Below are 21,570 nucleotides of genomic sequence, written 5' to 3' on the forward strand. Positions count from 1 at the left end.
ACCAGAATGGTATGGCTTTTCTGAAGTCCTTTCCTGTTGGATGGGGGGGGGGGGCAGACAGAGACAATACTTGGGGCCTGGGCACTGTCCCTTAGATTTTTCTGCTCAAGGCTGACACTCTACCATTTAGGCCACATCTCCACTTTTAGATTTTTGCTGATTAATTAGAGATATGAGTCTTAATAACAAGGGATGACTTCAAACTGCAATCCTCAGATCTCAGCCTCCCAAGCAGCTAGAGTTATACGTAAGACACCATGCCTAGTTTTCTTGTTGAATTTTTAACATTCTGAGAAAGGATAGATAGAAAATAACTATAACAACAAAACAAAAAACACTTTTGTGGAGTTTCTTCCTAAGTGAAAGGAGGATAGGAAAGTTTTGGATTTAATCTTACAGGACATTGCAATTCAAAGACCATTAAATTGTGTATAATGTACAATCCCTCTTTTGCCAGACAGAGAAGTTTCCTGATTGTACTCTTGAGATATTATAAAACATTTCTAGGGCTGCTGTTAAAGTAGTGAATTGTGCACTGGTAGGTTTTCAACCAAGTTCCTTCAGTCCTCAGTCTGGTCTAAAGTTTCCTGTTTTTAGAATTAACTCCTCATGTTTCTTTGTTGAGAGAGAGAGAGAGAGAGAGAGAGAGAGAGAGAGAGAGAGAGAGAGAGAGAGTGTAAAAGCTAAAGATAGACCAGGAAGCATCTGAGGCCATCTGGTTCTAGAGGGAAATCCAGATTTCTATAGGGATGAGCACTAACTGTAAACTGGATAAACAATGTGCTACATTAATGTACTACTTCATGGCTGACCTTTCAGTCACCATTGTCCAAAATATCAGCCTGCTGTACTTGGTGCTAACACCTTATGGGGTTTCATCTTTGAATGAAGAAGGTTGGTCTGTCTCATGATAAATGCCATTTTAGGCATAACTAGTTCCATGTTGTTTTGTAGGTTTGTGTGGGATTATAAAGAAAAGTTGATATGTCAGACCCTGAGCTGCTCCTGAAAGCAATGCTTCCTTCCTGGTGCCTGCTTTCCCTCTGCATGTCATTGGCCAAATGAACTGTGATTAAGAGTCATCCAGAGGAAAAGATTGCTAGAAACCAGGATGACTCAAGATTGTGTTCAGATCAGAGTAATATAAGGCTTTGTCTACACCACCAGTGCCACATGAATGCATCCTAATTTAAAATAAGATGATTTTACAAGGGTGCTTTTTCCTCTGTGCTCCAAAGCAAGATCTTTCCTCTTGTGAGGAAAAACAGAGCTGAAGAACTCTTCAACTGAAGTATGAGAAATTGCATTTCAAGTTTTTTCCTAAAGATTCCTCAGTTGGGAGAAATAATGATAAAAACAACATCAATAGCAATAACCAAAAAACCTTGCTGTTAGCTGCACTTTCATCCCACGCTATTGTTCTCCCAGTTTTCCACAAGAAGACAGCAAAGCTCAGAGAGGTTCAGGGACTTGCCTACATTCACACAGCTGATAAATAAATCATCAAGCTCACTCCAGAATCAGACTCTCAACTACTTAAGAAACTGTACTTTTTCTTAACTCAGTGTTATGACAAAAATATCCTTACTATTCATTGAAAATACATAAGTACTCAAAGTAGATACTTATGTAAGTGTAAGCACAATTCACATAGTAAAACTACACGCCTATACTTATTTTCTTTAAAACAGTGTTTTATATGCTCATTTTTATCCCTGGAAAAATGTTTTTATTTTCTTTGGAAACAGGGGTAACATTTGATTTTGCTAGGGACTGCAAACATTATTTAATGGCTCCAATGGTGCATAGCATATTTATGACATGCATAATCTGTTTGTCACCTGACTTGGATCATTTCCAAATATTTTCTCCTTGTAGCTCTTGATTTTGCTTGGATATTTTTCAATAGCTTAATAGTAAAAAAAAAAAAAAGTCTGAATCACGGTTGCTATAGTCAAGGGAATATCATGTTGAAAGATAGTTTTGATTATTTAAAATCGCACTATTTCTGACTAGCGACTTTGAAGAACATGTACGCTTTAGCAAACTGTTTTGTCTTTGAAGGAGAATGATTTTTTTTTTTTTAAAGGAAACCAAACCCAAGTTGTGCCCCAAGTCTCTTTAGCCATTTGCTGCAGTCAGTTTCCCATTCCCTTTCTGCTGGCTAAAAAGCATGCTTACCAGAGCGGATCAAACTGCCTGAAAAAAGGCGGTCTGCATCCCTCATGTTTAAACGAGAGGGGTTTTTCGTTCCTTCCCTTCACACATCAAAGAAGGCGCTCGGGAAGGAAATAAACCATAATTAGGCATGAGCGAGCGAGCAGACAGCCCCCCACCCCGTTTTGCCCATCCCCTCCCCCCATTCCAATTCCCCCCACCCCCCACCCGCCCACCCCCTTCCCCGGAGCCCTGGCAGGCGTCCGGAGCGCGAGCTAGGCGCGCGGGCCACCCGCAGCAGCTGCAAGTGCTCGCGCGTCTGAATCTGGGCGGCGGCGGCGGGGCCGAACCCCGGCCCTTGGGAGCGCGCGCGCTCGGGAGCGCGCTCATGCAGCGGTTTTCTTCTCCCACAATCCAGAGGCATAGGCGCGGGAGGGGCGGGGCGGAAAGGAGGAGGGGGAGCTGGCGGAAGGATATCGGCGCGGAGGGAGCCGCGCTCTCCCTCGTCCCGCAGGCTGGTGGGCGCTGGTTGGACGGCCCGGAGTTGGGTGTGCTTCGGCACTGCGGTTCTGAGGCCGTTACTCCGGCTCCTCCAGAGGGCAGAGCGGGAGGCTGGAGCGCGGCGCTGGTTTTGTGCTGAGGGCTTTCCCAGAGGCGCCGCTGAAGAGACTGGCGGGGCTCTGGCCAGCCCGAGGGTTGGAGACACACACCGAACCCCCCAGACCTTACTTGGGGTGGAGCAAAGGGGCGGCCGGCGAGGCGTGAGGGCCGCTGAGGGATGGAGTCCGCCCGGGAGGAAGGGGCGAGCCCTGCCCGGGGGCGCTGAGGGGCTGAGACCGCGGAGGCTCCGCGCCCGCCGCCGCCGCCGCCGCCGGGAGTCGAGCGCAGCCCCGAGGCCGGGCCCCAGCCCGGCGGCCCCTCGGAGCCCCGGGGACGAGATTTTCCATTCTGCCCGCGTTGGGATTAATTCATCGCGGGGCAGTGGGGCTGGTCGGCTGCCTCCAGAGCTGGGCAGCCCTCAGGGGCTTTTTTTTTTTTTTTTTTTGTCTGGCTGCTCTGGCTCCCTTTCCCCTTCCTCCTCCTCCAGATGCCTTTTTTCTGCCCCTCCTCGCCCGGCACAGACGTTTCCAGCGCAGGCTGCGGCTCGCGGGGGCTGTCGGGGGCGCTTCCCGGGATCTGGGCTCCCTGCCCTCGGGGGCTGCGAGGAGGGACATTTCCCCCCAGCTCCTCGATGGGATTTTCCTGGCTGGTCGAAATGGACTTTCATTGATTCTTTTTACTTCCTCAACGTTTAGCAACCAATTCTCTAGGCGTATGTTTGTGCTAGTTCCCCCTTTTTTTTTCTCTCCCCTTTTCCCCTTCTCTCAAACACATAATCTGTAAAAATGGAGAACGAAATTTTTACCCCCCTATTGGAGCAGTTCATGACCAGCCCCTTGGTCACTTGGGTAAGTAGGATGCCCTTTATTGTATGTTTGGCTGGGTTATTTGTGGCTTCGGAGATGGAGGTGGGCGTTCACGCCGTGGTGATCCTTTCTGTTCTAGGTCAAAACGTTTGGACCTCTGGCTGCAGGAAATGGGACCAATCTGGATGAATATGTGGCTTTGGTGGATGGAGTCTTCCTGAACCAGGTCATGCTTCAAATGTAAGTGTTATCGTCCTTTTCTTTTTTTCTTTTCTAGATAACTTGTTTTCTTAGAAAAATAACATGCCCTGGACTTAAGAGACTTAGCGTTTTAAGCCCTAATTTGGTTCTTTGGTCAGAAAAATTGTTTTAAAAATTGGATCCTTGAAAGGAGTGTTCATTGTAGATGCCCAGCCCATTTATCACAACCTGTAATTTTATCTGTTACAAATTAGAAGCTTGACTTTTCATTCTGCCAACCTTTTTGTTGTCTTCAGTGTTAAAATTCAAAACACATTGTGTCTTGGATAATTTGGACAAATGAGAGGAAGAAAGAAAGAAATAGGAATCTAGTTTCTTTAAAAAAGGGAGGGGGGAGATCTTACTGTAAAGTTATGTGTGTTTGAAGCAGCAGTGTTTCTTATTAACCTTTGTGTCTAAGAATAAAATGGCATAAAATTTGAAACTGATGGGGCAGTAACAGATTTCAGGATAAATTCAAGCATTTCAGATTGATAGGAAGATTTGCTGTAGCAAGCAATTTAAATACCTTAGATAACTTTCTGTGTTACTGTTATTAGATTGCTTAGCATTGGGTCAATTGTTTAAAGGTCTTTTCAGATAATTATATAAGTAACTTAAATCTTGACAAGATTAATGAATTATTAGGTAAATCTTTGCCTTTTTTTTTTTTCTGTATTGGGGTCTGAACTCTCCTGCTTGCTTGCTAGGCTGGTGTTCTACCACTTGAATCACATCTGCACATCTCCAGCCTGGCTTTTTACTGGTTATTTTAGAGATGGAATCTTAAAAACTTTTCTGCTTAGGCTGGCTTTGAACTGTGATCTTCTGGATCTCAGCCATCTAGGTAGCTAGAACCACAGATATAAGACACCAGCCTTTGGCCAAATCTTTGCTTTTTACGACAGATTTTATTGCGTTGTATTAAATAGAAATGTGTGTGGGTTTTTTGTTTTATTTATTTATTTATTTATTTTGCCAGTGCTGGGGGCTTGGGACTCTGGGCCTGAGCACTATCCCCGGCTTCTTTTTGCTCAAGGCTAGCATTCTACCCTTTGAGCCACAGTGCCCCTTCTGGCTTTTCCTATGTATATGGTGCTGAGGAATCGAACCCAGGGCTTCATGTATAGTAGGCAAGCACTCTACCACTAGGCTATATTCCCAGCCCAGAAATGTATTGAAAGCATGTTGATAGCCGAATCAATGAAAAACTTCATTTTATCATAAGAGGTATTATAGTGTACATGCACATCCCTGTAGATTATCAAACTGAATATTATACTTGTGCCTAAAATAATATGGATGTAGCCTTATTTGTCCTGAATAGAACCTGATTACAAAGGTAGTTTGCAACTTTTGAATTGAAGACATTCCTATTATATATGGGGGAAATTTATGCCTTATAAATACTAAGGAAATACTTATTAGAATATACTTATTAGGAAATAAGTATATTCTGTTCTAATAGCAGTACATCTATCAGTTCGGTTTTATGAAAATTAGTTTCTATTTGATTTTTTTTTCAAATTTTTATTATCAAACTGATTCTATTTGATTTTTCTATGTCAAATCCATAAATAACTGTCCTCTGTGCTCAGATTTGTGTATGTTTTTCCTGTATATGTTGATCCCACAGGGAAGTATTATATTGCTTTTTCCAGAAACTTTTTTTTTTTTTTTTGATTGGTTGTGGGGTTTGAACTCACAGGCTTGGCCACTGACCCTGAGCTCTTTTGCTCAAGACTATTGCTTACAACTTTGAGCTACAACATCATTTCTAGTTTTCTGTTGGTTAGTTGGAGGTAAGAGTCTCATGGAGTTTTCTGCTGGGACTGGTTTTGAACTTCAGATCTGAGATCTCAGCCTCCTGAGTAGCTAGGATTACAGGTGAGAGCCACCAACCAACCCTGGCCAAAAACATGTTTTTGTACAGGCATCCAAAAAAGAAATATGCTATTTCAATGTATGTGTATGTGTGCATATATATACATATATATGCATACATACATATGCATACATATATATTTCTATTTTTTCTTTTCTTAGAAAGGAAACTACAGTGTCAACATTTTAGGGTTAGTAAATATATTTTAGCAGCCACCCATAGAATTGTTTTTTCTTCGAAATATCCCACTATTTCCTAAGCAAAATGGAAGAGTTGATGAAACAATATTTTAACAATGATGAAAAATATTTTAATAAAAATAATGGAAAATACGGGCTGGGGATATAGCCTAGTGGCAAGAGTGCCTGCCTCGGATACACGAGGCCCTAGGTTCTATTCCCCAGCACCACATATACAGAAAACGGCCAGAAGCGGCGCTGTGGCTCAAGTGGCAGAGTGCTAGCCTTGAGCGGGAAGAAGCCAGGGACAGTGCTCAGGCCCTGAGTCCAAGGCCCAGGACTGACCCAAAAAAAAAATAAATAAATAAAAAATAATGGAAAATATTAATATTTTATGGGACACTCATGACAGGAAAGGTAGCCATATAATGATACATATTCAGAATTTTACCCTGTGTTCCTTTACTTGCTAAAGTTAGAAAGTCTTAATTAGTGAGATGAATTCTAAAAATAAAAGATCAAAATATAGGAAAATATACTACTTTTCCACATTAATGAATTTTATTTGGATGATACTTTTTTTTTTTTTTTTTTGCCAGTCCTGGACCTTGGACTCAGGGCCTGAGCCCTGTCCCTGGCTTCTTTTTGCTCAAGGCTAGCACTCTGCCACTTGAGCCACAGCGCCACTTCTGGCCATTTTCTATATATGTGGTGCTGGGGAATCGAACCCAGGGCTTCATGTATACAAGACAAGCACTCTTGCCACTAGGCCATATTCCCAGCCCCTTGGATGATACTTTTAAAAAATATTTTTAAATACTTTTTAATTCTAGTAGTTGTCTAAATGCTAACAAAACTGTGTTAGTTTGTTTACACTTTGGAGCACACGTTTATATTAAAAAAAATGTTTATTTTGGAAATGATGTAGTGGTTACCAGGTTGTTTTTTGGAGCACTGGTTGCTTTCTGAACCTCAAATCTACTTCTGTGTTTTCAGTTCCACCTCTGTAGCTTTTTTTAAAATGTCCTCATTCTGTTCTGAATGACCTAAATAAATTAAGGGAAAGGAAATTAGGGAAAAAAGAAAAGTAAGCTTTTGCTTTCTTAAAAAATAATTTTCCAGAAACAAGTTAATGCATACTTACTTACGTGAAGTTTTAAAGTGGTAAGGCAAAAAAATTATCCATAATGTTATTATTATTATTTTTTTTTTTGACAGTCTTGGGCCTTGGACTCAGGGCCTGAGCACTGGGTCCCTGGCTTCTTTTTGCTCAAGGTTAGCACTCTGCCATTTGAGCCACAGCGCCACTTATGGCCGTTTTCTATATATGTGGTGCTGGGGAATTGAACCCAGGGCTTCATGTCTATGTGACAAACACTCTTGCCAGTAGGCCATATTCCCAGTCCCTCTTTATATTCTTAAACATATAGAATACAGTTATAACTGGCTAATGGTCCATTCCTACTAATTCTGTCTGTGTCATTTCATTGAGGTCACTTTGATTTTTCTCCTTATTATGGATTGTATTGTCTTGCTTTTGTAGGCTGTTAGGTTTTCTTTGGTGTCAGTATTTGAAATTCTGCCTTGTTGGTTATTGGTTATTTTTATATTCCACTGAAAGCAGAAATCTTGAGCTTTGCTTTGGAATATAATTAAGTTACTCAGAAAGATTTTGATCCATTCACAGGACTTTGAGTTTTAAAGTTTTGTTGGGCACTACTACTTTGTTGTACTATTGAGACAAAACCTTGTAGTACTCTGCTAGTTCCATTTCATCTCAGGGAGTGTACATTGCACTGCCTAAGTTTCCTCTTATTTGTTCATGGCTTAGGAACTATTTAAGTCAGTCAGTTCTTGGACTTAGGTTTGTTTCTCATCTATCAAAGATAACTGGTTTATTGCCTGATGTCCAGTATCTTGAAAAATGTTTACTATATTTTGTCTTTTTTTTCCCTAGTTGTTTCAGGCAAGAGTGAATTTCATTCCTATTATTCCATCATGGCAAGAAATACTGATTTGTTTTGCAGACTTTTAATTATGTTTTTGCCCTACTGGTCTTCTATTACTGCTTAATGTGACATAGACTTTCATTATAGAAGCCTTATTGTAGAATCTTTTTCATCTAAAACATGTATTTGAATTTGAATTACAATATTGATTTAAATTATTGACTCCAGTGTTGTCATTTCCTAACCCGACTCTGAAAATAAGGAGTTAACTTCAGTGACCTTTTTTTTTTTTTTTTTAATGCTTTTGAAGCCTGTTCACTGACTTGGAATTTATAGTATTGAGAGGTGAATCTTAGCTTTCATTGAGTAGCTCCTTGCATGAGGTGGGAGGGAGGAATGCCCCTAGGAACTTGTGACAAGACATCAGCCACCTCTAAGGGAGAAGCTATTTAGAGATCGTGGATGATAGGCTAGCCATTCTGTATGCTGCAGGGCATTTTCCTACTTGGGGGAATGGAATCTTCCTTTCCTCAGTGCTAGTTATAGGGACTTGGTAACAGTGAAGCAGAAATGATCATTTTTCTGTTTGAGAAATTATCCAGTTTTATAACTGCTGTTGAATATTACTTGTGAGCTTTTCAGGAATTTATGTACATTTATAATCTTAAAAAGTGTTATTACCACTGTCTAAGCAGCTTAAAATATGAATGGAGCTTAATATTAACAGTTTATAAATACTGAGACAATTATCAGAACAGTGTTTGAAATCTATTTCTGTGACTAAATCCATTATTTAACTCTAAAAATCTATTTAGAATACTTTCTTGTTTTTATATACTTCTTGCTTTTAAAAAATTACTATTATCTTATTTATTTACTTATTTTAGTGGGACTGGGGATTTAAGTGCCTTGAACATGCCAAATGAGTATTATACATTGAACTACAACCTCACCTCCAGCCTTCTTTCCCTTCTGTTATTTTTGAAAAAAGATCTTGCTTTTATTGAGCATGAATATCTTATTTACTTTTCCCTTGTAGCTGGGTGACAGACATGCACCACCATACCCAGCCTTTTCTGTGGAGATGAGTCTCATAAACTATTTTGTCTAAGTTGGCCTTGAACTTTGATTATCCTTACCTTTGCTACCCAAGTAGTTGGGATTCCTAGAATGAGTCACTGACACTACTTTTGGAAATCCTTTTTAAAATTAAAGCCCTAAACAGTGGGAGAGAGTGAGGGAATGGGTGACATTGTCCAAAAAGAAATATATTTTTCACCTGATTTATATAACTGTAATAACTCCTCTATATATCACCTTTATAATAACTAAAAAAGTTAAAGCCCTGACATTTGTCATGCAGTTTCTGCTTAAGTATCCTGAAAATAGCTTCATAATGTGTTTGTAAAGAAGCCATTTATTAAACAGAGGCTATTTACTGAGAAATGTATCTTTGTCCCATCAAATCTTAAGATATGAAAAGTAGATTTGTCTATTAAAGTAATCGTGGGCTAGGAATATGGCCTAGTGGCAAGACTGCTTACCTTGTATACATAAAGCCCTGGGTTCGACTCCTCAACACCACATAGATACAAAAAAAAAAAAAAAGTCAGAAGTGGCACTGTGGCCCAAGTGGCAGAGTGCTAGCCTTGAGCAAACAGAAGCTAGGGACAGTGCTCAGGCCCTGAGTTCAAGCCCCAGGACTGGCAAAAATAAATAAATAAATAAATAAAGTAATCGTAAAATAGTATTGACTCTGAATTTAGGTGTATGTCTAAAGTCCAAGCGCTCACATTCTCTTTCACAACCTGCCTCCCCTTGGCCCAAGAGTATAAACATTTATAGTGTCCATCCTTAAGATAGGCCTGGGAAAGGGACCTGTGCAGACCCTGAAATTGGGTTAAGGGTGTTTGTTCAAGACCAAAGTTTCAGGTACCTAGAATGTCATCTAGAAAAGAAGAGTGGGGGTATATGAGCACTTGTCCTTTGTTTACATAGCTCTTTGGCCAGTAGAAGTCTGTGCCCCAGAGAAGACAAGAATGGAACATAGAACAGAGTTCTGTACCACTTGAATCTCCAGTTCTGTTTTTCTCTTGGCTAATTAGAGATAAGAATTGGGAAGATTTGTCTTCCCGGGGCTGCTTCTAACTGGAATCCTCAGATCTCAGTTTCCTGAGTTAGCTAGAATTGTAGGCGTGAACCACCCATGTCTAGCTAAAGATCATTTTGTTCAGTGGATAGTTTCTGAGTACTTACTATATAACAAACTGCTAGTTTCTGGGATGTGTTTATCCAGTGGTAAGGGAAAGAAGTGCATAAATATGTTTGTATGTGCTACATAATGGAATTACTGACCTTGATAGAAGGTTGGCACAATGAGGGAAGTGATTCACATGAAGGAAAGATTTCTTGGAATGGATGTGGATGTGTAGAGTGCTTGCTCAGCACATGCAAGGTTCTATATTCAGCTCCAAGCAGCACAAAAATAAATAAATAATATTTGAGCTGGGTATGAAAGTTGATTAAGAGTGATCGGGATGGACATTAGTTATAAACAGTGGGGAAGTAAATAGAATGATATTTTAAGCAAAGGGGGAAAAAAGCATGAAAAGAAGCCAGGAGATATGAATCTTAGTGGTAGGCTTGAGGAAAGTGGAAAAAATGTACAAGACTGTTGAGAGGAAATCACAAAGGGACTTAAAGATGAATACAATAATAGACATGCATAGTTGATGGCTTATTTGAAATTTTTTAACCACACATTTTAGAAGAGTCAGTCAGCATATTTGGGTAACCAGTAATCCTTATAGCTGCTCAGAAATTAAAAGGCCTGTAGAATTTATCCTGAATTGGAGATTGCTTTTTCCTCCTAACCCACTGTACTCAAGTGAGTTATTAATTCTTAAGTGATAGTTCAGAGGCTCAAGAAAAGTGAAGGAAGAGACCAGAATTAGAAGAAAGAAACGAATGAGAGGATACAAAGAATAGGAAGTTGTAGTTCGAGGGTGAAGAAAGTCATATTTTGGAGATTCCAGTTCTGAATAGTGGCTAGTACCAAGGTTAGACAATTGCTTATGTATAGATAAAATTAATATTAATGCAGATAACTAAAGCCCAGAAAGAGTTTCATTCACTAGTCTTTAAGAATCTATGATCTCTAAATAAGAAACAAAAAAGAATCTATGATCTCTTAGTTACTTGTAGAGGTAGAAATGAGTATTAATTAAAAAATTAAGGGCTGGGAATATGGCCTAGTGGCAAGAGTGTTTGTCACATATACATGAAGCCCTGGGTTCAATTCCCCAGCACCACATATATAGAAAACTGCCAGAAGTGGTGCTGTGGCTCAAGTGGCAGAGTGCTAGCCTTGAACAAAAAGAAACCAGGAACAATGCTCAGGCCCTGAGTCCAAGGCCCAGTACTGGCCAAAATAAAAAAAAAATTCAAATAGAGGGGCTGGGAATGTTGCTTAGAGGTAGAGTGCTTACCTTGCATGCATGAAGCTCTGGGTTTGATTCCTCAGCACCACATAAACAGAAAAGGCCAGAAGTGGCATTGTGACTCAAGGGGTAGAGTGCTAGTCTTGAGCAAAAAGAAGCTAGGAACAGTGCTAAGGCCCTCAGTCCAAGCCCCAGGATTGGCAAAAATAAATAAAATAGAAAACTAGGCAACAAATAGCTAATTTTAACACTGTGGATACTGAAGAATCATTCATCATGGGGATGGAAGAGAACATTTTACAACTATGTACATAAACATAATCCTTGTGTAAAATTAAAATAAACCAGGTGTGGTGGCATATGCTGGTAAATCAGCTACTTGGGATGGATTGTAAGTAGGTTGTGGCTCACAAGGCTAGCTTGGGCAAAAAGTTAGCAAGACTTTATCTCAAATAACAAGATCTCTACCACTTGAGCCATGCCTCTAGCCTTTCTTTTTTTGTAATTATGGTGGAGATGTAGTCTCATGTCTTTTTCTGCCTGTACTGACTTTAAATTTAAACTATGATCCTCTGAATTTCCCCCACTTGAATAGCTAGGAGTAGGCACCAGAACAGTTCTTAACTTTTAAGTGTAAACACAAAAAGGTCATCCATTACAGCTTTCTAAAAATACATCGCCAAGAGATAATTCTGGAAGCATGTTAAGAGTGAAAAAACACTAGAAATCTAGAAAACAATGGCATTGGTAGAATTTGTCTGTTGTCACTGTTTTGAAACTCTATTAGTAGCCCAGGATTTCAAAAGGAAAGGTCTGAGTGATACGTTGAGGTTATACTTACTTGCTCCTCAAAGTAGGCAGTTATATGTCCTCTGAGCCATCTGCAGAGTATATAACCAACCAAAGTGAACCAAAAAGATCCTGTCCTTTAAATATCAGGAACTGGTGCTGTGATTGCTGGTGTTTTTATCATAGAAATTTAGACAGGAAGGTGATCATTTTTATTGCAATTCAACCCTTTGTTACAAGTCTTTTCTCTCTAGCTGAAATTGCTCCAGGGTATTGAAAAGGCCTATGCCTTTGAAAAAAGATTTTTATATCGAAACTTAGAACTTGAGGCTAGTTTCTATAACCATGATTTATTTTAGTTTATTAATTAGAATATATTGTACTCTGGAAATATTTTTATAGGCTTTCTTCATTTCAGAGGGCTTTATTTGCTTGCCATATACAGTTGTTATATGCTTATAATCCCAGCACCTCAGAGGCTGAGGCAGGAGGATTGTTGGGTTCAAGACATGATTGGGCTAGACTGTGAGTTCAAAGCCAGTTTAGGACTAGAAATATAGTTCAGCGATAGAGACTTCCCTAGTGTGTACAAGGCCGTCAGCATTGAGAGAAGAAAAAAAAGATGGCAAGTAGTACTGTCAGTAACAATCAAGTACAGTATTTAAATTACCCTAGGAGGAGAGCTCATGTTGAGAATTTATTTTTAAATTTTTATTGTCAAACTGATGTACAGAGAGGTTACATTTTCATACGTTAGGCATTGGATACATTTCTTGTACTGTTTGTTACCTCCTCTCTCATTCCTCCCTCCTGCCTCCTGAGAAATCTTACTTTATTTTAAGTTACTAAAAAGGGGATGATACCCATAGTAGTTTGTCACTGATTCAGGGAAACATCTAAGTATACATCAGCACTCTGGTATTTCTTGAATCTCTGGGACTGATTGGAACTGAAGCTAATATTTATTGCCCTAGAATACTGATTAAAACAAATGAAAACAAACCTCTCTGGCTCTGTCTTCAGATTTAAGGACAGTGGGTAAAGGTTCCATTATAGATCAATGCAGCCTATTGATCCTAATAACATTCTTCTTCCATTTCAGATATTAGTCATGTGGTGAGTTACTATAGAAATAAATGTTCTCTTACCTTATTCAAGGCACTGGTTAGCCTAATAGTAAGTCCTAAGGTCTCCATTCCAACAATAGGAAATGATTTGCCTAATATGATTCTTAGAGTGAGATAAACAGACCCCAGTGATTCTGAAGATGATTATCAGGTCGGAATTATTTCCATAATAGTACTATCATGCCATTTGGCCTTATTGCAAAAGCACTGATGTTACAAAAGTAAAGATGTTTCTGGGCATTTGTGTAATCTCAGCACTCAGAAGGCTGAGGCAGGAGGGTCTTGGGTTCCAGGATAGCCTGGGCTACAAAGTGAGAGAGCTTGACTCTGAAAATAGGTAGGTAGGTAGGTAGGTAGGTAGGTAGGTAGGTAGGTAGATAGATAGATAGATAGATAGATAGATAGATAGATAGATAGATAGATAGATAGATCTCATGGCACCTTGAGAGTTTAGAGGGCTTCTGAAACCAAAATGTTAGAAAACTGCCTGCTTAATCATAAAAGTCTTAAAAGGACTTGTTCTGTAAGAAAGAAAGAATTGCCAGGTGGCATCAGCTCATATCTATAATCCTAGCTATAGGAAGCTGAGATCTGAGGATCAAAAAAGTTCCAGTGACTCTAACTTGAATTAACTTGCAAAATGTCGGGGTTGTAAGTATAGTGTAAATGGTAGAGTATGAGCTATGTGTTGAGGAAAAAAAGCCAAGGAGAGTGGAGTCCTGAGTTCAACTTGTTAGAACAAAAATAAACAAAGGGTAGGTCTTTAGCTATTTAATTTAGATAAAACTAAAGTTAATATTTGTATAATATTGGATTTTTACTAGTTTTGAGTTTATTTGCAATCTTTAAAACATTAAAAATTCTAAAGCATTAAAGATTCTGTGTTTTTAAACTAATGAACATAATATTATACTGCTACCTCAGTCTTGGGCTAATTTTTAAAAAATGTCCATTTTTTTCTTCAACTTTTTAAGAAGTAACTTAAGTATTGTCTAAAATTGCATGGATAAATATATTAGATGGGCTGTGTCTGTAGTCTCTGCAGTAATATGTTACATACCTCTCTAAGTATCACTATTTGGTCATTGGAAAGATTTAATCACTTAATATAAGTGGAAATATTGTGAAAAGTTGAGGTGGATGGAAATTAAGTTGAAACAGTATCTTTAAAAAAAAGGCCACTCATTTCCCTACTTATACTCAAGGATAAGGTATCATAGTATTCAGAGAGCCTTTAATTATGATGCTTTTTACCCAATTAAAGCAGACATTCTGGTTTACAAACATTTTAAGTTAGATATGTAGATTACTTGTTTTTTCAGATATTTCAGTGACAATAAGATGTTATGAAATATCTCAAAAGTTAAAAGTTATAAACTACTCATAGTGGCATGGTGAGGAGCCTGAACACATGTAGCAAAAGTGCTAATGGTGCCTAACCATTACCATTTAAGCACCAACAGAGAACAGATGGTCCAAAAAACACACAACAGATTTGAGACTAAATAGAAAAGGATAAAGCCATTAAAATGATCAGATTTCTGTTTCTCATAGATATTAGTCAATTAATAAATAAAGACATAACTCTTGGTTATCCAGGGACCAACTCTGAGAATAAGTGCTAACTTTTCCTTCATTTTTCTCCTAATTTAAAATTGTGTCTATACAGTGGTAGAGAATACTATTACCTGTGTATTATATAAGTGAAATTACTACAACTTGTCTTATAGGCCATTTATAAATGTGAAACTGAGACTCTGTTTTGCTGCCACCTTGATATATAACTTATTACTAGATAGATATGGGGTATATTTTAGGCTATTATTCACTACAACATTAAAATAGTTCATTTTCATCTAATAAAAATATAGTAAAAAAGATAGTTGATTTGAGTTTATGTTGCTTTGGAAATAGCTGTGTATTATTAGAAAGTTAGTAGCAGTTCGTAATCCATGTGTTATATGTGTATCATTTAATAGCTTAACTTTTATTTTAGAAAAAGGCCTTTCCAAAAGTATATTCTTTAAAAATATTTTCAAAAAGGGCCTTATAAGTCTTCCTTATTTATGATTATTTTGAATTAATATTATTTATCACTTTAAGTATTAAATAAAATGAAAGGCAGAATATTTAGAATACTTAATAGAGTATACTTTCTTTTTAAAGAAACATGGTGTCATCTAGATTGTGGACTATATTGAGATTTTTATTGTGTTTTATTAAATATATATATGAATTAGAGTGTTTTTCTGTCTTTACATAAGATGTAGTCTTTTACCTTTTTAATCTTAGTTTTTCCTTATTTTAAAGTTTAGTCTCATCAATCTTTTATGATGTTGTAAATCCCAGGCATTGAATTTTAGGTATAGTATAGCTTCATTAAATGTGCTTTAGTTATACAATTAGGGACAATTTCTAATGTTTTCTCCTAGAAATAAGTAAAATGTGCAAGGCTCATGGAGCAAGTAATTTTATGGTACATTTCAAATATATTTAAAAATATTTTCCACGGTTATAAGAATTAGTTAAAACCAAAAGGTAGTGAAAACCAATAATGATGTGCATGTGCTCACTCTGTCTCTCCCCTTACAGCACTTCTTTTAAGTATTTTGAAATGTTATGTATGTGTGACATATATATATATGGTGTATAGCATATGTGCATGTTCACTTCCCAATAGTTACAGCTAAGATTTTTATATTTTTGATGAGTCACTGTATTTTACCATGTCTTGCTAATATTGTTATTGCAAGTTTAGTCAGTTTGTACCACATTGACTAAAAAGCTAGTTGTTTCTATTCCTGATGTTATTCATTAATTTGCCTAACTTTCTGTAAATTCATCATTAAATGTTTTTCATAGAGTTGAAATTCAGGATTTTTCACAGTTCCACCAGAAGTAGTTTTCCTTATGTAAGGAGATCTATCCTTGGGGGTGAAAGGGCCTGTTTCCATGGTTCTACCATATGTCAGTGTGACCCTTAACTTAGGCATATATCAAATGGGAAACTTGAGCCTTATAATTGAGAGTTTATTGCTCTGTGGATACATGCCTAAAAGTACTTATTGGGTTGTCCTGTCCTTTAAGTCAAAAGTATATGATCATAGACTATGGTAAATCCAATGATTCTAAAGAATTTTTTTTTTCAGTTCTAACATCATACTAAAATAACACTCAATTTGATATAGGATAAACTAGAAACTAATACTGGGAACCCTGGGTGCTAAATAAGCCTAGTTGAAGAACTCCATTATTCTGTTGGACTTCTACAGGTGATAGAAGTTTCTCATATCTCTCTTACATATCCATTTTAAAGATATGCAGGCAAAAATCAGAACAGTTTCATAAAAAGAAAGAAAATTTTGTCTTTATCTCTTTAAGTTAGCGTTGGTGATTCTAAGTCTGATTTTAGGTGATGGCAAAGTATTTTCAGTTCAAAAATTGTTTGTTTAGCTTCAGTTGTGTTTTTCATCTTTTCATATTATTAGTATATAAGAACAGCTGAGTGTGAATGGCACATGCATTTAATCCCTCAGGAGGTTGAAGCAGGAGGATCAAGAATGAGGCCAGCCTGGTTAGGTAGTGAAACCCTATTTTACAAAGAAAAAAAAAACACAAAAAACCCAAATTAATAAACTCCTGTATGTATAGCCAGAATCGTCTTAATCATTTTAAAACAGTTTGGGGGCTAGAGGTGTGTGACTCACGTGGTAGAGTGCCGCCAGCCTATGAACAAAAACCCTATGTTCAAGTCCTGGTCCCAGGGGAAAAAAGCAGTTATTATCAAAAGCTAAAAAAAATACTTCATATAAAACTTAAAATTTTTTTTGCCAGGCCATTGGTGGTTCGTGCCTGTAATCCTAACTACTCTGGAGGCTGAGATCCGAGGATCACAGTTCAAAGCCAGCCCAGGCAGGAAAGTCTGTGAGACTTTTATCTCCATTAACCACAGGAAAAGCTGCAAGTGGTGCTATGGCTCAAGTGGTAGAGCTCTAGCCTTGAGCTGAAAGAAAGAGCTCAGGAGTTGCATCTAGGCCCAGAGTTCAAGCCCCAGGACCAGATAAACAGCAACAACAAAAACAAGCAAACATTAAATTAAAAAAAAAACCCACAATTTTTAAACAAAACTTTTTTGAAAGATTTTTATCAAACCAAATTTTTTTTCAGTATGGCCATTTTAACAACAAACAAAAAATTTAAAGTTTTGAAAACTTGGTTAGTTCATAAAAGAACTTTATACAAAACAAACTTTTAGATTGTCTGACAGCTGAATCTTGGGATACCATGAGAGGAATGTTACACATAAAGTTAAAAAGAACCTTGAAATTTTTGAGGGCTGGACATATAGCTCAATAGTATAGTGCTTGCTTGCCCTACGTTTGATACCCAGCACTACAAAAAGCAGTAACATGAAGTGGAGCTGTGGCTCAAAGTGGTAGAGCACCAGCCTTGAGCAAAAGAAGCTCAGGGACAGTGCCCAGGTCCTGAGTTCAAGCCTCAGGACCTACCAAATAAAAAGCAATAACAACTGACTGTACTTTGGGGAAAAAAAAACACTTAACAAACTTGATAATAATTTTATGACACAAAAACAATGATGTATTATAAAATTTGTCAAATGGGAATCAAAAGTTTATATGAATACTGTTGTATGTTGTCAGAGTAATGGGCGTGCATTTTCAGGGGTTATACTGAACTTCCTTTTTTTTTTTTTCTTTTGGTGAGAATGAGGCTTAAACGCAGAATTTCACACCTACTAGGTAGTCACTCTACCCCTGAAACTTGTCCCCATCCAATATTGGATCTTTTTATTGTTAATCTTAAATGCTCACGTTTATAATAAAATATTGTGATGAACTGGTAGGGAAAAATGAATTATGTTTAATTTGCTTACTCACTATCAGCAGAATTGGGAATATGCTGAAGCAGTATAATAAAACTATGTACACATAGATTTTATAAATGACATTGATGGAGCTTTTCTGGCCATCTTCTCTGTTTCTTTTTAATAATTTTTTTAAAAGAGAAAATAGTATAAAAAGAAGAGCTCTAGGGTCCTTGGTGAATAACAGTTTGGTCTTCCATTTCCTGATTTATAGTAATTCTGGATAATACTAAAGTATTTTCTCAGTCTAAGTATTGTCAGTTATATTCAGGAATAGTCATAGGTGAGAGGCATATGAAGAATTTTTGAGTATATAATTAGGAAAGTAGAAATTAAAAGAAGGCTAAAGATCTAAGGTACTTAATGAGTGTCTATGATTGCCAGTGAAATTTAAATAACTGTAGGTTACCTAACATTTCATTACTAGGGTTTTTATTCTTTTTTCCTAGTTACAATTTCATTTTTCCCTACAGTGACAGCATGACTAAACTAAGCCTTTATACATTAAGTGATATGGCCAGTACTAGATATTCAGTGAGTAGCTGAACTCACTGACTAAAAATGTACTGGAATTGATTACATTAAATAAGATTTTCCCTTCAGCTGTCTGGGTTTTTAAGCACAGTGTTCTGACCATGCTGCTGTTTGTCTTTGTTTCCTATGACACATGATGTGACTTCTGTGATACTGTTTTTATAAGTAACTAGTTCTGGCTCATGCTTTTACATCAGATAACTACTTTTTCATTTAAATTCTCATTTGCCTTGGCTGTTCTTATTTTTAATTATTTCACTTGCAGTAAGGTTAGATTTACTGATATTCTCCCTTTCAGTAGATCCCAAACTATAGGTTAGGACCATTCATTATTCAATTGATTTTTAAGACAGAAACTTTAGTGGGGGAATATCTTTACTGTTAAGTGAGTTAGTTAGAATATCATCTCATAATTCTCATTAGGAAACCTAGTTTTTAGAATACTGTGTTTACTCTAATCATTTGTTCTCATCTTCATTCAGATAGAATTTATGTTAGGAAATATGCTCACTTTTAGAAATAAAAGTTTCAGTATGATATGTTCCCTATGTCAGGGAGCTTTCAGCCTAAGAGAAAAATGAGTATAAAAATAGCAATTAGGGTTGGGCAACTAAGGCTCAAATATGTAATCCTAGCTTCTTGGGAGGTAGAGATTGGGAGGGTCATGGTTCGAGGCCAACCTGGGCAAAAAGGTCCCAACTGATAGTGTAAGTATGAAAATATGAATGCTGTTGTCCTGGCTAGCCTAGGAGAGAGAGAGAGGGCAGAGGGGGGAAGTATTCCAGTTGATATTCCTAGAATTTGATTGTTGGCTTGTTTATGTAAATTATGACAAATTGGTCCTAAAATGTTAAGGGCCATGAATAGTTAAAATGAATTTACAAAATGATTTAGTTGCGGTTTCTTGTTCTACTAGACATCGAGGTACACAAAACTATAGTAATTAAAATGGAGCTGTTGATACAGAAATATATAAAGTAGGCTTGTGGAACATAGAAGAAAATAGGGAAGTTAGCCTGACCCTTGCATAACTGGATACATTGAACTTCAAAAATCAGTTATATCAGTCCGGGGTGGGGAGGTTTGCATGTCAAACTACTGGGCAAATTAGCATTTGTCTGGAAAAAAGTCATATCTCTTTTATAAAATGAAATTCTAGGAAACAAAAGACCTAATCTTTTTTTTACAAGTCATCTGGTTTTTGTTATGTTTTTGCTGGTTTAGGAATATCAGGTGCATTTATATTAACTGGAAGTCCAGAATACATGATAAAGTAATCACCTATGTTAGTGCAGATGAATGCACATTTTTAAAAGAAAAACTGTATTATATGATTCATTTTAATTATCCTTTAATGTCACTTTATTTTTTCTAATTTCTTGCAGTAATCCTAAATCGGAGAGTCAGAGAGTTAATAAAAAAGTCAACAATGATGCATCACTCAGAATTCATAATTTATCCATTTTGGTGAAACAGATAAAATTTTATTACCAGGTGAGTAGTTCTTTTTGTAGTTTAATATTTTAATAATAATTTACATTGTTTTGTTATTTACTGTCACTCATCTAAGAATTTTTTTGGTACCAGCCTTCAGGGCCTGGGTTTTTTGCTAAAGGCTAAGTGGCACTTGAGCCACAATTCCACTTCCAGCCTTTTTTGCTGGTTAATTGAAGATAAGAATCTCACATATTATCCAGGCTGGCTTTGAATCCTGATGCTCAGATCTCACCCTTCTTTCTTCATAGCTAGTATTATAGGTGTGAACCACTGGTGCCTAACATCATCTAATATTAAATGCTTATCATTTGTCAGATCCTTTAATCTAGTTGTCAGATAGCCTTATGAATATTAAGAATATAAGCAAGCACTTTATTATTATCCAATATTAAAAATAACTGCCATGTTTTATATGTTCTTATAGCTATTTCCTACTTTCCTGAAAGTTTGTTTAATGCAACTTTGTTAGCTTACTTGAATTATGCTTTCATAGAGTATGCTTTTTTAATGGTCTTTAAAAAACAAACAAGCAAAAACACTTAGCTGGTGGGGTGGCTCAAGTGGTAGGGTGCTATCCTTGAGCAAAAAGAAGATCAGGGACAGTGCCTAGGCCTGAGTTCAGGCCCCAGGACTGGGGGGAAAAAATAGGGTTTGTATGATGATTCTGATTCTTTAACATTTTAACTACTTAGTTTGCTTTATTAATTTTGTCTCTGTATCAGCTATTGAGAATGATGAGTTGTTATATCCTTTTATGATGATGGACTTAAATTTTTTTATTATATACTTGAAGCTACATTAATAGATACAGATGAGTGAAATATTGTTAAATCATCCAGGAGAGTTGGGTCATTTGCCAGTAATTGCTTCTACATATTTTCTTTATAAAAATGGTTTAAATTTGAATTTTTTATAACAATAGTTTTAAATTTTTTACTGTTTCTTTCCCCCGCAAAGGCTATGTAAAAATATATTTTTCATATATAAAATAGCAAAAGACAAAATTAGTGAATATTTTTGTTTTCTTATGGAGTAATTTTGTTTTGTTTTGTGCAGGTCCTGGGCCTTAAACTCAGGGTCTGGGTGCTGCCCCTGAGCCTTTTTTCCCTCAAGGTTAGCTCTTTACCACTTGAGCCACAGCTCCACTTCCAGGTGTGTGTGTATATGATGCACTTTCCTGCCTGGGCTGTTTTCAAACCATGATCCTCAGATCTCATCCTCCTGAGTATCTAGGATTACAGGCATGAGCCACCTGTGCCTGGCTTAGAATGTTTTCACTCCAGTCATTCTGTCTTATAACTGCAGTTTTTGTGTTTTACATTTTTGTTCTTTTTTTTTTTGTGTGTGTGTGTGTGTGTGTGTCCTGGAACTTGTATTCAAGGCCTGTGCTTTGTACCTGAGCTCTTTTTGCTCAAGGCTAGTGCTTGACCACAAAAAGGTTTTCATCTTTTCAGCTCTACAAATTAGATACTGAAAGTTTTT

The 21,570-nt window shown here is 37.3% G+C and overlaps 1 protein-coding gene across 8 annotated transcripts in view; it reads left to right on the forward strand.

Annotated features, from left to right (window-relative positions):
• The first annotated feature begins 2,780 nt into the window (after positions 1 to 2,780).
• The window catches only part of Ccdc88a (coiled-coil domain containing 88A), a 108,869-nt gene continuing 90,079 nt past the window's right edge, over positions 2,781 to 21,570 (forward strand). For all 8 annotated transcript variants that reach the window (XM_048352899.1, XM_048352901.1, XM_048352903.1 and 5 more), the window contains exons 1-3: positions 2,781 to 3,605; positions 3,703 to 3,803; positions 19,977 to 20,085. In XM_048352899.1, the coding sequence (XP_048208856.1) occupies positions 3,543 to 3,605; positions 3,703 to 3,803; positions 19,977 to 20,085 (273 nt within the window). In that variant the 5' untranslated portion in view covers positions 2,781 to 3,542. The remainder of the gene's footprint in view (positions 3,606 to 3,702; positions 3,804 to 19,976; positions 20,086 to 21,570) is intronic.

This window comes from Perognathus longimembris, chromosome 8 (assembly GCF_023159225.1).
Source record: "Perognathus longimembris pacificus isolate PPM17 chromosome 8, ASM2315922v1, whole genome shotgun sequence".
NCBI classification, from domain to species: Eukaryota; Metazoa; Chordata; class Mammalia; order Rodentia; family Heteromyidae; genus Perognathus; species Perognathus longimembris.